Raw genomic sequence first — 14,879 nt, forward strand, 5'->3', positions numbered from 1 at the left:
GGTGTTTTTCTTTCTGGCTTACTTCACTCTGTATTATGGGCTCCAGTTTCATCCATCTCAATAGAACCGATTCAAATGTATTTTTTTAATGGCTGAGTAATATTCCATTGTGTATATGTACCACAGCTTCCTTATCCATTCGTCTGCTGATGGACATCTAGGTTGCTTCCATGTCCTGGCTATTGTTTCTTTTTATACTTCCCTGGTAAAGGCTTTCCAGGTTACACTAGTGGTAAAGAACCTGCCTGCCAATGCAGGAGACATAAGAGACGTGGGTTCGATCCCTGAGTCAGGAAGATCCTCTGCAGGAGATCATGGCAACCCACTCCAATATTCTTGCCTGGAGAATCCCGTGGAGCCTAGTGGGCTAGTACACCGGGTCACAAAGAGTCGGACATGATTGAAGCGACTTAGCACACACTTGTTTAAAGTAAGACCTGAAGCTCCAGGGTTCAATGTGAAGATGGAGTGCTTAAGAGAAAGAAAGTATCACTTTGTGAGTGATGTAAAAAGCACACTGGAAAGGACTAATCATTAATGTTTGAAAATATTAAGAAGGGAAAGACCTAACACGTACATTCCCTACTTTAGAACCAACTGGTCACAGTGGGTTAAGAATCACAGGTGTTTGTAGTTATCCTGAGTTGGCCAAAATGCTCTGTTTGCAAAGGAGCATCAGCTGTGGGTTACGTAGGCTGCCGCTCCTCTCGCTGCACGGAGCTCTGCGCTCAGACGCCCTCTCTGAAGTTGGGGTCACACAGGTAGGCCTCTGGCCAGGGGCACCCTTGGGCTGGGAGGCTTCGGGGCGGGGGGTGGTGGGCGAAGAGGGCTGGAAGTGTTAGCAGTTGGCCCGTCTGAAAAAGAACTCGTCCCGCCTGAAAAAGAACTCGTCCCACTTGAACACGTTGATCTCCTTGTCCTACTCCAAAGTCTTCCCAGCCCATAGCCTGGAAGCCAGGGCACTTTCTATTATTTGGAAAAAGAGACTCACCAGGAGCTCTTTTCAGCCCTGGGTGGGGAGGGCAAACAGAAGTGCATATTCCACACAGAATGCAGAGTGGTGGTGGGTGTGTGTTTACACAAACTTAATTCCAGCTTTGAAAATGCTGCTTTTTCTTTGCACTGTTGGTGAACTGGAGTTTTCCTCCACAGAAATGATACTTTTGTGCTTACAGTATTTATTATATTTTAAAGGTGCTAGGTTTAAATTTGTTATTAAATTAAAATGCTTACCTTGTTTGTGCTCCCTTTAAGCACAGCACTGTTTTTTGTTTTTTTTAAAAAAACAACCTGCATTTAATGTGAAATAACTGATGTGGGATACTGTAACTGTTTACCTAAGAATTTTGTTTGTAACTATCATGGAGCCACCGAAGCATTCAATGTTCTGTGCTTTTGAGCAAGATGCCAATTAAAACAAAAGTAAAATCTTAAAAAAAAAAAAAAAAAACTACAAGAAAAACCACACAAAAGTAAGCAGTGGAGGATGTGGCCTTCAGGTCATAGTTTATTGACCCCCTGCTCTAGAGAATGGCTAACGTGAACATCAGGCTCTTGACTCAGTCTGCAGGGAACATTGGCATCTCACTGGCCCCAAGAGGAGACTGCTGCTGAAAAACAGATTAAGGATTGCTAATTCTTACTGCGGAAAATAAGAGATGTTTACAGCACACTTCCAAATGGCTTCTTCTTTTGTCAAAGGATGGGTCTTATAAAAAAAAAAGATGGGTCTTATTGTGTTCGAATCCAGACACTTAGTGAGTCCAAGAAGAAAGCATTTTATTCTCCCGAGAATGTGTTTCTGCAGCCTTTTTGTCTTCAAACAGCCACCTTCCCAATTGCACAGGAAATTGGATAGCTGAGGTACAGACTTTCTTTTAAGCCCCAGTCTTGGCTGTTGGCACAAATTCTGGCCTTTTCATTTCCACTTGCCCTTTGGAAGCAACTCTGTCATTTATCTGCTAGACAGATGTTGCCGTCGGGTACCTTATGCCTGGCTCCAAAGAACGGCATATGGCTCCATCTAACCCACTGTCACATCGCGCTCAAGCCCGCAGCGGGGAAGCTGGCGTGAGGCGCTCCCTGGCAGGCCGCCGGGCCGGGGGGAGGCCGCGCCGGTCTCCGGAAGGCGGAAGGCGGCGAAGCTCCAGGGAAGGAGAAGAAAGGCAGCGGGACGAGGCTGCCAGAGCCTGGATTTCACAGGATTCCTCCTGGGAGCGCTTTTGGTTCCTCTCTCGCGCTTATACCTTGAATTGACTGAGGAAAAAAAGAGAGAGGAAAAGCCGTGGAATAAAGGTACTCACATCTGCCTCCTGATTTTGTTCCATAGGAAACGGGCCACCCACAGCGTTGGCAAAAGGAAGGGCAGCCAGAAGGACCTCCGGCCCCCTGACCTGTGGATCCATCACGAAGAAATGGAGATGAAAAATATCGAGAAGCCGCCAGGTGCGGACCCGACAGCGAGGGACTCCCCCATCCAGAGCTGCCAAGACCTCACACCCGTCAGCCACAGTCAGTCAGAGACGCAGCTGGGGAGCAAAAGCACCTCTCACTCAGGTAACTGTCTCACTGGCGTCAGGAAAAGCATCCCACGCTGAACCCCACAGAGGAGCTTTTGAGGCCCTCTTTGTGTGTGCCAGTGTGTGGTGAAATCATGGCTTTTTATTTATTGATACTTTGTAACTTACATATGTATGTTGTATATAAGTGGAATACTGTATATTCTAGTATGAAACTAGAATAATTTTTTATATCCACACATTATATTTGAAGGGCTTCCCTGGTGGCTCCGCAGTAAAGAATCTGCCTGCCAGTGTAGGAGCCACAGGAGACGTGGGTTCAATCCCTACGTCAGGAAGATCCCTTGCAGGAGGGAATGGCAACCCATTCCAGTATTCTTGCCTGGGAAATCCTGTGGACAGAGGAGCCTGGTGGGTTATGGTCCATGGGGTTGCAAAGAGTTGGACATGACTGAAGCAACTTAGTACGCACACATGCATTATATTTAAAACATAATAAAGGAATAATGGGGCTTTCTGGGTGGCTCAGATGGTAAAGAATCCGCCTGCAATGTGGGAGACCTGGGTTTGATCCCTGGGTTGGGAAGATACCCTGGAGGAGGTCAGGGCAACCCACTCCAGTATTCTTGCCCAGAGAATCCCATAGACAGGAGCCTGGAAGGCTACAGTCCATGGGATCAAAAAAGAAGTCAGACATGACTGAACGACTAGGCACACATAGGAATAATTATTACCACAATTGGACATATATTAAATGGTCATCTTTACAGAAATATTTTCTGCAAATTGTACATATCCTAGAGAATGGTACAATAAAAAAGCAGCAACAGTGAAACAAAATATAAGTAAAATTAATAGGTTATTGGTAAATACCTCTTAGCCCAAGGAATTTTTCCAAGTTAATCTGAAGTGCATCAAATTGCTAAGTACTACCATCCCAAACTGTCTCCCACTTTTGTTGATATATATACTTGCCAGTCATCTTCAGGTCATTTACCATTAGTTAAAGTAATCTGATGTAAATTTGGTTGATTAACTGGGTTTACTTTCTATTCTATCATCTTGTCAACTGCCTTGTATAATTGTGATGCTTCTTGAAACTTCTAAGAAGCAGGAGGCAATCCAGTTAGAACATATCGAAATGTGGAGGCTAAATGAACCGATTGCATTTTGTTAGATCTTGAAGAGAAGTTTTGTCAAGGCAAAATTTGAAGCCATTTGTATATTTGAAGCCATATTTTACTTCCCTGTATCTTTGAAAAGTTGATTTTAAATTTTCTGTCAATCCCTTGCTTTAAAAAAAGTCACTTCAGGGACACTTGAAGTATGAAAACATCAACTATTCTGTTACTTTGCCTTGATTACCGTGGAGATCAACTGTCATCCCCATACAATCACGTTATATGATCACTCAGTTCAGTTCAGTTGCTCAGTCATGTCCGACTCTTTGCGACCCCATGGACTGCAGCGCGCCAGGCTTCCCTGTCCATCACCAACTCCCGGAGCTTGGTCAAATTCACTAGCCTAACCTGATGGAGTCTCTCTGAAGGCTTTGTTGGTATACAAAGTGATCTAAAGAAAAAAAAAAAAAAGCCTGCTGTTTAATGCTTTGGTGCAGAACAATCCATGTCCAGGAATAACTGAGAAATAAACAGAAAATGGTTGTTAGGATATTTAACTTTCTATGGGTCCCATCGCTTCATGGCAAATAGATGGGGAAACAGTGGCTGACAGAGAGGACTGGCGTGCTGTGGTTCATGGGGTTGCAAAGAGTCAGACACAACTGAGCAACTGAACTGATAGGTCCTTATAGTTAAAAATGCTTATGGGAAGTTACCTAATCAACCCAATACTCTCATCAAGAAATTGCTTGGTCAATTCATTGTGTGTTTTCAGAATCAGTAGCTGGTTTTATTTTGGTTTGGTTTTTTTGAGTAGGAAATTAGAAGTGTATTATACCACTGCCAAATATATTAATAATTCAAATAGACTTTGGAAAACACAACTGTATAAATAATCCTTATGAATCAGTTGTCTATGGAAACCATTAGATTCAATAAAAAATGCTCTCTCATTTATTCATTTATCTGGATTATTTTTCTTTAGCTTATTTTTTTAAACAAATTTTATTGGAGTATAGTTGCTTTACAATGTTGTTGTTTTATGTTGTACAGCCAAGTGAATCAGCTATCTATATACATATATCTCCTTCCTTTTGGACTTGCTTCCCATTTAGGTCACATTGAGCATTGAATAGAGTTCCCTGTGCTATACAGTAGGTTCTCGTTAGTTGTCTATTTTATACATTGTATCAATAGTGTGTGTGTGTATATGTGTGTATATATATCAACCCCAGTCTCCCAATACATCCCATATCCCCCCCTTTCTCCTTGGTAGCCATATGTTTGTTCTCTATGTCTGTGTCTCTGTTTCTGCTTTGTAAATAACGTCATCTATACCAATTTTTTCAAATTCCACATACATGCGTTAATATACCATATTGTTTTTCTCTTTATGACTTAACCTCACTCTATATGACATTCTTTAGGTCCATCCACATCTCTACAAATGACCCAATTTTGTTCCTTTATATGGTTGAGTAATACTCCATTTCATATATGTACTACATCCTCTTTATCCTGGACATTTAGGCTGTTTCCACGTCCTGGCTATTGTGAGGTTCAGTCCCTGGCTCGTGAAGATCCCCTGGAGAAGGAAATGACAACCCACTCCAGTGTTCTTGCCTGGGAAATCCATGGGCAGAGGAGCCTGGTGGGCTGTAGTCCATAGGGTCGCAAAGAGTCAGACACAACTTGGTGACTGAACACACATGCATACAAGGAACCTCCATACTACTCCTCATAGTAGCTGTATCATCTGCATCCCCACCAACAGTGCAAGAAGGTTCCCTTTTCTTCACGCTCTCTCCAGCATTTATTGTTTATAGATGTTGTGATGGTCATTTTGACCAGTGTGAGGTGATATCTCCCCCGCCTCCCTTGTAGTTTTGGTTTTTCATTTCTCTAAGAATTAATGATGTTGAGCATCTTTTCATATGTTTGTTGGCCATCTGTATGTCTTCTTTGGAGAAATGTCTATTTAGGTCTAAAAAGGACTCCTGCCCATTTTTTTGGCTGGGTTGTTTGCTTTTTGGAGCTGCATGAGCTATTTCTGTATTTTGGAGATTAATCCTTTGTCAGTTGCTATATTTGCAAATATTTTCTCCCATTCTGAGGGTTGTCTTTTCATCTTACTTATGGTTTCCTTTGCTGCACAAAAGCTTTCAAAAGCTTAGTTAGATCCCTTTTATTTTTGTTTTTATTCTAATTACTCTTGGAGGTAGGTCAAAAAGGACCTTGCTGCAATTTATGTCAAAGAGTCTTCTGCCTGTGTTTTCCTCCAGGAGTTTTCTAGTGTCTGGCCTTACATTTAGGTCTTTAATCCATTTTGAGTTAATTTTTGTGTTTGGTGTTAGGGAGAATTCTAATTTCATTCCTTTACATGTCGCTGTCCAGTTTTCCCAGTACCACTTATCAAAGAGGCTGTCTTTGCTCTATTGTATATTCTGGCCTCCTTTGTCATAGATTAGGTGACCATAGCTGTGTGGGTTTATCTCTGGGCACTCTGTCTTATCCCATTGATCTATATTTCTACTTTTGTGCCAGTATCATACTATCTGAATTGCTGTTTTAAACCAAATTAAAATATTGCAACTGATTGAAAGTGTAGCTAGTTGACTAGGCTTTCTCACAGTGTTGTTTAAACAAAGATTCTAATTGCTGATATTTTTTTTTTTTATCATAAGTATTCCTTTTCTGGACCTTAAGTGATATCTCAAGCAGAGTCCCTAACTTTTCTGTCACTTTCTGTCATTAAACCACAGTCCAATTCCATTAGAAATTAAAATCTGAAATTTAAAGAGTCTTTTTCTCCTATGGCCAGTCAGACTTTTGGCTCTGAGGACTGGGGGGGTCACAATTTGTTTCCTGAATCCTCCAGCACCTTGGAATAAATGGAGTGGTGAGGCTGGGAAAGAAGCAGGGAGCTTACTCCATTTCAGAAACACCTTTACCCATTCTTCTTACCTACCTGCTGTTCCTGGTTTTTGTGGGGGGTACAGAGATTGGAGATAAAGAAAAGGTGAAAGGAGAAAGGCCAGGTAGGAGGGAAGGAAGCACAATTTAAGCTCTTCACTGATTTTCTGGGCACATAGCTGACCTCACGTGGCACCCAGATTCTCAGCCTCTTATAAAACACAATATGAATTATTTACGGGAGCCTTTGGGGTGCTTCCTCTGGCCAGTTCCATGATCTGAGATACCTTGTCAGGACTTAACCCTCTCCCACCAGAAACAGATGTACCTGTACACCTCACTGGTCTTCTGGAGGGTCAGCTGCTCTCAAGCCTAACTTTCCAGCTGCCCATGTGACCCACAGGAAGCTCCTCTGTCTTTGAGAGGCCAAATGATGAGAGCGCTTATAGTCCACATTGGCTCATCTCTCAGACGTGCTTCGTTCAGTTATCTCTTTTCTGTTTGAATAGACACAGGGTAGACCAGCAAGCCTGCTGCCTCAATAAGCTTCTACCTAGGGAATAAATGAAAGGCAGATCTCTTTTGCAGTAACCTCAAGAGTCTGTAGATGTCTTTTATTATAGCTTTATTTTATCCTAGCCATCAGGAGAGGAAGAGCACCTCTGTCTCTCACTGGAGGGAATAAAATTGTCTCTCAGGCCTTAGAAGGTTTTGCTAATGATTTCTAGGATACCTCCTTCTTGATTTTCCTCCTCATTTTATATATATATATATATATATATATATATATATATGCTCAGATGACATTTCAGGTCAGTGAGACAGATTTTGATGTCTCTTACCAAGTCTTGGGAAATGTTTAACTCCAAATGATGGCCGTTTTATTCAGAGTGAGAAGATACTTGTGCCCAGTTGTCTTTAATTTGAGGACCTTCTTTCCAACTCTGTAGTGATAGGGAAAGCAGTACTTGAGATTCTGTTTGTTAAACTTAACAATACATGAAGTGTTCTTGGTGATGTCCTGGTTAAAAGGACAAAACTATGATTGGAAGAATGAATATCATCAAAATGCCCAAATCACCCAAAGCAATCTATAGATTTAATGCTGCTGCTGCTGCTGCTAAATTGCTTCAGTCGTGTCCGACTCTGTGCGACCCCATAGACAGCAGCCCACCAGGCTCCACCATCCCTGTGATTCTTCAGGCAAGAACACTGGAGTGGGTTGCCATTGCCTTCTCAGAGATTTAATGCAATCCCTGTCAAAATATCCGTGACATTTTTCATAGAATAGAACAAATATTCCTAAAATTTATATGGAACCACAAAAGACCTTGAACTGTTAAAACAATCTTGAAAAATAGAACAGAGTTGAAGGTATCAGACTCTTTGACTTCAGACTATACTACAAAACTACAGCAATCAATACAGCATGGTACTGGCCCCAAAACACACAAATAGATCAGTGGACCAGAATAAATAACCCAGAAATAAACCCACACCTATGGTCAATTATTCTATGACAAAGGAAGCAAGAATATACAAGGAAGGGAGAGACAATCTCTTCAATAAGTGGTCCTGGAATAACTTTACAGTTTCATGTAAAGTAATGATATTACAACATTTCCTCACACTATATACAAAAATACAATGGATTAAAGACTTAATAAGATCTGAAATTATATAACTCCTGGAAGAGAACATAGGCAGAACACTCTTTGACATAGATCACAGCAATATTTTTTGGACCTGTCCTCTAAGGTAGGTCTTCCCAGGTGGCTCTCAGGAGCCTGGCAGTGTACGAGACATAAGAGATGTGGGTTCAGTCTCTGGCTCAGGAAAATCCCCTGGAAGAGGCACAGCAACCCACTCCAGTATTATTGCCTGGAGAATGCCATGGACAGAGGAAACTGGCAAGCTACAGTCCATAGCTTCACAAAGAGTCAGACATGACTGAAGCAACTTAATATACACACACACACACACTCCTAAGGCAAAAGAAATAAAAGCAAAAATAAACAAATGGGACCTAATTAAACTTAAAAACTTTTACACAGCAAGGGAAACCACTGACAAAATGAAATGGCAACCTACTAAATGAGAAGATATATTTGCAAATGATTTTACCAACAAGGGGTTAATATCCAAAATATATATAAACAGCTCATACAATTCAATATTAAAAAAAAAACAACCAACCCAATCAAAAAATGGGCAGAAGATCTGAATAGACATTTTTTCCAAAGAAGACATACAAATGGCCAATAGGCACATGAAAGATGGTCAACATTTCTAATTAATAGAGAAAGGCAAATCTTAACCACAATTATATATCACCTTACACTTGTCAGAATGGCTGTCATCAAAAAGTTTACAAAAAACAAATGTAGGCAAGAATGTGGAGAAAAGGGAATCCTTGTACACTGTGAGTGTATAAGTTGATGCATCCACTGTGGAAAACAGTATGGAGGTTCCTGAAAAAAACTAAAAATAGAACTACCATGTGATCCAGCAATTCTATTCTTGGGTATTTATCTAGAAAAAAACAAAAACACCAGTTTGTAAAGATACATGCAGCCAATGTTCATAACAGGTTTGATCCCTGTGTCAGGATGATCCCCTGGAATAGGGATGGCAGCCCAGTCCAGTAATCTTGCCTGGAAAATCCCATGGACAGAGAAGCCTCGTGGGCTGCAGTCCATGGGGCTGCGGAGTCAGACACAGACTGAGCGTGCGCGCGCGCGCACACACACACACACACAATGTTCATAACACACACACACACACACACACACACACACAAGGTTCGTAGCAGCACTATTTACAATAGCCAGGGTATGGAAGCAAACCAATTGTCCCTCAATAGACAAATGGTTAAAGAAGCTGTGGTATACATATACAATGGAATATTCCTCAGCCATTAAAAAGAATTAAATTCTGTCATTTGTAAAAATGTGGATGGACCTAGAGAATATTATGCTTAGTGAAATGGATCAGACAAATTGTGTATGATACTACTAATTAGTGAAATCTAAAAAAGTAAAATGAATGTATATAGAAAAACAGAAACAAACTCACAGATATAGAAAACAAACTGGTGGTTATCAGTGGAAAGAGGTAAGGGAAGAGGGGCAAATTAGGGCATGAGGTTAAGACACAGAGATTACTATATATAAAATAGATAAGTAACAAGGATATATTGTATAGCACAGGGTATTATAGCCATTATTTTGAATAACTTTTAATGGAGTTATTATCTATAAAATTACTGAACCACTATGCTGTGTGCTTAAAACTAATATAATATTGTTAATCAACTATGCTTCATTGAAGAAAAAATCAGATGAAACTTCATGTCAATGAATCATATAATTTTTACTGATATATAGTATTCAGAATTTCAGTATTACTTTTCAACATATATTTTTATTCAATTTTCAAATCTGCATATATCATTCTTTCTTATTATTTTTATGACTCTTTAATATGACATTTTATGGAATTATAATAAATTAGTATAGAGAGACCTAACCATATTTTTGCAGAATGTAGCTTATTTCCTGTGTTTTTATAGTAAGATTTAATGTCTTTGAGGCTTAAGTATAAATTGCAAAGATTGTGGTTAATTCATACAGTTGCATGTTATGGAGCTGTTGAAAATTACATTACTGATATTTATTGACAGAGAAAGATTTTTCTGTTACTGTTTAAAGAAGACTATAATACAGTATATATGGTATAATGCCATTTTTGAAAAATAAATATATTAGTATATATTTGCTTGCTTTCACATATATATATGCATGTGTGAAAATTATAAATAACTAATAATGGTTCTTTTTGGGTAATGAGGTTCTGGTAAATTTTATTAACATTTCTACAATGACAGCATACTGATAAACAAAAAAGTAGATATTATTATTTAAATCATCAATGAAATGAAAAAGGCATTGGGGTTCCTGGCTAGAAATGAAGTGTTGCATCATTAATACTCAAGAGTATTGCTTTCCTTTTAGGTCAAGACACAGAAGAAGCAGGGAGCTCCATGTCCACTCTGGAGAGGTCACTGGCTGCACGCCGAGCCACCCGGGCCAAGCTCATGATTCCTATGGATGCCCAGTCCAACAATCCCAGTGAGTAACAGTTGGTGCCACAGTGGAGAGGGGAACAATAGCACATTAATATGAGGCATGCGTGCTTAGCTGCTCCGTCGTGTCCAACTCTTTGCAGCCCTTTTGCCTGTAGCCTGCCAGGCTCCTCTGTCCATGGGATTTTTCAGGCAAGAATACTCCAGTGGGTGAGCATTTTCCTCCTTGATTTGCAATGTTATATTAGTTTCAGCCATTCAGCTTTCTTTGTGTATCTTTTCTCTATCAACTGTCAAAACCTGAGTAGAGTTTTCTCTGAACTTTCTGGGCAAATGGACATAATGAAGAACAACTAAAATCATATCATTTATATTTGGAAGTTAGAATTTTCACTCTGTTGTGCTTGCCTTATACAGCCATGTGATTTATATATGGGCAATCAGTTGATACATATTTAAGAAGTTGTATAGAAAATGAATCGATCTAAAAAGAATGGAAGTTTTGTCATTATTGATCTTTTTCTAACAACCACCTTCATAGATTTTTTAAAACTCTTTTAATAGGTCTAATTTTCAGACTTAAATAATCCAGCTCTCTTTAAACAAATATTGAGATAATCACTTCCTGCCCCCTTCATGTTGAAGTTTTCTGTCATACTCCCACTTTCACTGAAGATATTAGTATCTGCGAATCACTTCCTTTCCAATTACCTCTACGATCAATCTTGGTAATTACAATATCCATGCATGTAATCTGTCTGATGTTAGTTCCCAATGTTCCCTACAATATTAGCTCTTTCCCACCTCAATTCATCAATTCCATGTCACACACTGAAACCAATAATTGCACCTGCTGTAGAATGTCAGTTTCTGTCATCTCTTTTTCTAGCACAGTATTATTTTTCTTGTTTATTGCCCCATTGCTAACAATTTTTTAATCCCACCAAGACCTTCAGTCCATTAACTCTGCAACCTTCCCATTATCCCTGGTCTTCCTCATGTCTTTATTTCCATTTAAACTCAACTTCCAATCCAGCATCAATTACTACCTCCTGTCCCTTGTAAACACCCTCATCTCCCTTGCTTCTTCTTCGCTATCATACTTACCACCCAAAAAACTCAACCCTGGTTAAATTAGCTCCTCGCCAACATTGGCCATGAACCCTAACATCTGACTTCATTTGAAGAAAGACATGTAGCCTATTTGGGCTTCCCTTGTGGCTCAGCTGGTAAAGAATCCACCTGCAGTATGGGAGACCTGGGTTCAATTCCTGGGTTGGGAAGATCCCCTGAAGAAGCGAGAGGCTACCCATCCCAGTATTCTCGCCTGGAGAATTCCACGGACTGTATAGTCCATGAGGTCGCAAAGAGTTGGGACATGACTGAGCGACTTTCACTTTCATATAGCCTGTTTACTGGGTATTTATGACCACAAATTCAAGGTGAGCTGTCATTTATTTGTAAATGCCAGTCATTTCTCTTAATGATTCATTGTCTCACTTTATAAGATGAATGTCTTATATCTATTCTTTCTTTTCTGACTCTCAATACCTCTCTCCTTTCCCCAGTCCCTGCTAATAAGCATGCTTCTTTTATCACCAAGAAAAGAGAAGTATTTAGAAATGGTATCATTATCTACCCTTCAAATCTAGTTGATCTGTTTTTGTTTTTTTTTTTCCTGTGTAAGGCCAGCTCTTTCCCTTGAGGACAGCCTTTCATTCCCACTTAGGGACTCTTCTGTAATTATCCCTTTCCTTTCTTCCATCATCAGTTCTCCTTCCTACCGATAACTCCATTATGCATATGAGCATTATCTCATAACTGCCGTGTTAAAGCATCTTCCCTGAAACCACTAGCCCATTCCTCCCCTTTCCTGAGAAATTCTCTTAAAAGTTATCTATAATTACTTTTTGCTCTTTTAATCTTCTTTATTAGTTGTAATAGCATTTCCACAGTCCCTATACTGACATCTTGGTTGCCAAGATGTCAATAATCTCCACGTCTTCTTACCAAATGGTCAATTGTCCAGTGCTCAGCAAAATTTGACATAGCTTCTATTTTTTTCCTGGAATGCTTTCTTCACTTGGCTGTTGTATTCTCAGTGCTCCCAGTTCTCTTCCTATCCCACTGCCTGCTCCTTTTTATTCCTTTACTTACTCCTCCTTTCTCCCCAGTCTCTTAAGAGACAGAGAGTACCCTAGGGCTCAGTCTTCAAACTGCTGTCTACTATCTACACTAGCTTCTTAGATGTTGTCATCTAATAGCAATGGCTTTAATGCCATTTTCATGCTGATGAATCACAAATTTTAACCCCTAGATTAATCCCTTCCTGAAACCCACATCAACTTCCATATACAATATTGACTCACCTTCAAATGGCTAATAGAGAAGCCAGATGAGCTCAAAATGGAAATGTTGCTCTTCCATAATTCCTTCTCCCCAGCTCCAAACTCGATCCTCCTATTATTTTTTCCAATACATGGTACCACTATTTAACCATCTATTCTTGTTTAAAAAACAAAACAAAAACTCAAGTTTCATACTTCCTTATTCTGATTTCCTCACATCCCAAATTCAGTCTTTCACCAAATCTGATATTTCTTGCTTTCAAAACCCTTCCCGAAGCTGACCACTCTTTCCCATCTCTACTTTTCTGTCCTTATCCAAGCTACTACCATCTCTAGATGGCAAATATAATCTATGGATTGTAGACTATAGCTGTAAACTTATAACTGTTCTCTTTTCTTGAGCTCTTGATCTTACAGTAAGTTGTCTATGCTGTAGCTTTTCAGTGTGAATTAGATCATGTTATTCCTCTTGACCTCCCATCACCTGTAGCACAAAATCCAGCGATTTCATCATGCCCAAAAGGTACCATGTGATCCAGCCTCTGGCATGTCTCTCACTTTGCCTCTTGTTGTTTCTGTCTGTAATCTCTTTCAGCCATATAGCTCTCCTCTCTGTTCTTTGGTAATAACACACATTCCAATTCAGGGACATTTAACTGTCCTCTTTGCCTGGCGTTTCTTTCCATAGATATTTAGTTGGCTTTTCCCTCATTTATTCAGGTCTGTGTTCAACTGCAACCACTGTGAAGGAACATAGATCTTCTCTGACTATTGCCTAGTAGCATCCTTGGTCTCTCTCTACCCTCTTTATCCTGCTTTGTTTTCCTTAGTTAATGTTTATAACTATCTTACTTGCTTTATTGTGTTTGTTTACTTATTATGTGTTTTCCCTGTGTAGTATAGGTGCTATTAGAGCAGGAATTTTGCCTGCTTTCATCACGTCATATCCTCAGTACCCCAAATGGAGATTGGCACATGTTAGGCACTCAGTTGATACAGTTCAGGTAAATGAATGAACTAATGGTTGTTTCTTTCTACCTACTGTATGTGATGTTTCCTCTACATTCCAACATAGCTCTCAATTTTACTATAATAAATGCAATGGAATTTATAACAGATGCCAGTTGTTCAACTCACAGGATAGATACTGTTCTTATGCCTGTTTTACTAATAAAAGAACTGAGGCTTGCAGAGTTTAAGTACGTAGCTTACAATCATACAGCAGGTAAGTGACAGGGCCAGAATTTGGACTCAGGACTGGCTTCAGCCTCTGTGCTCTTAATCATTATGCTCCCAGCTGTAGTCCTCTGTAAAGCTATTGTCCTTTGTCTTTCATTCCTTTCACCACATAAAGGGACACTGTATACTTAGCTGCTTCTATTTCTTTTTTTCCTTCCAGCCACTTTCCACTTATAACTAAGTTCTGTCTGTGCCAACCTTTTAGAGCTTTCTTCTTAAAAATCAATGTGTTTCAGAATCTTCATGGGACTTTCTCTCCCATATATAACTTCTTCATCTAAGAAGTTCGCATATCCCATTGACTTTTTTTTCTTCCACAATATCTTTTGAATCCCTGGCTACATTCCCATTTTCAACAGTCATGTTTTTATTTTTCTCTTTGTGGCCCCACCCCTGAACTGTCAAAACAGCTTTATAATTAATCTCCCTCCTGTCTGTAGTGTCTTCTAAACATCTTTGTATTTTGCTTGCCAAACCTCTTCCTAAAACAACTTAAATATGGCGTTCTACTCCATAAATTTTCCCAATGGCTCCTCACTGTCTTCCAAGAAAAAAAGAACCAACCCCTGTGCATCCCAGATGTAAGTCTGTATTTCTAGTTTCCTGTTGTTATGTTAGACACCCTTGCCAAGCCAAACCAATCACAAGTCCACAA

The 14,879-nt window shown here is 39.8% G+C and overlaps 1 protein-coding gene across 4 annotated transcripts in view; it reads left to right on the top strand.

Annotated features, from left to right (window-relative positions):
- The window catches only part of DCC (DCC netrin 1 receptor), a 1,991,552-nt gene that overhangs the window by 1,892,414 nt on the left and 84,259 nt on the right, over window positions 1-14,879 (top strand). For all 4 annotated transcript variants that reach the window (XM_081562140.1, XM_081562141.1, XM_081562142.1 and 1 more), the window contains 2 exons: window positions 2,330-2,556; window positions 10,567-10,683. In XM_081562140.1, the coding sequence (XP_081418266.1) occupies window positions 2,330-2,556; window positions 10,567-10,683 (344 nt within the window). The remainder of the gene's footprint in view (window positions 1-2,329; window positions 2,557-10,566; window positions 10,684-14,879) is intronic.

The sequence above is a fragment of the Giraffa tippelskirchi genome, chromosome 14, assembly GCF_054371585.1.
Source record: "Giraffa tippelskirchi isolate mGirTip1 chromosome 14, T2T-mGirTip1v1.2.pri, whole genome shotgun sequence".
NCBI lineage: Eukaryota > Metazoa > Chordata > Mammalia > Artiodactyla > Giraffidae > Giraffa > Giraffa tippelskirchi.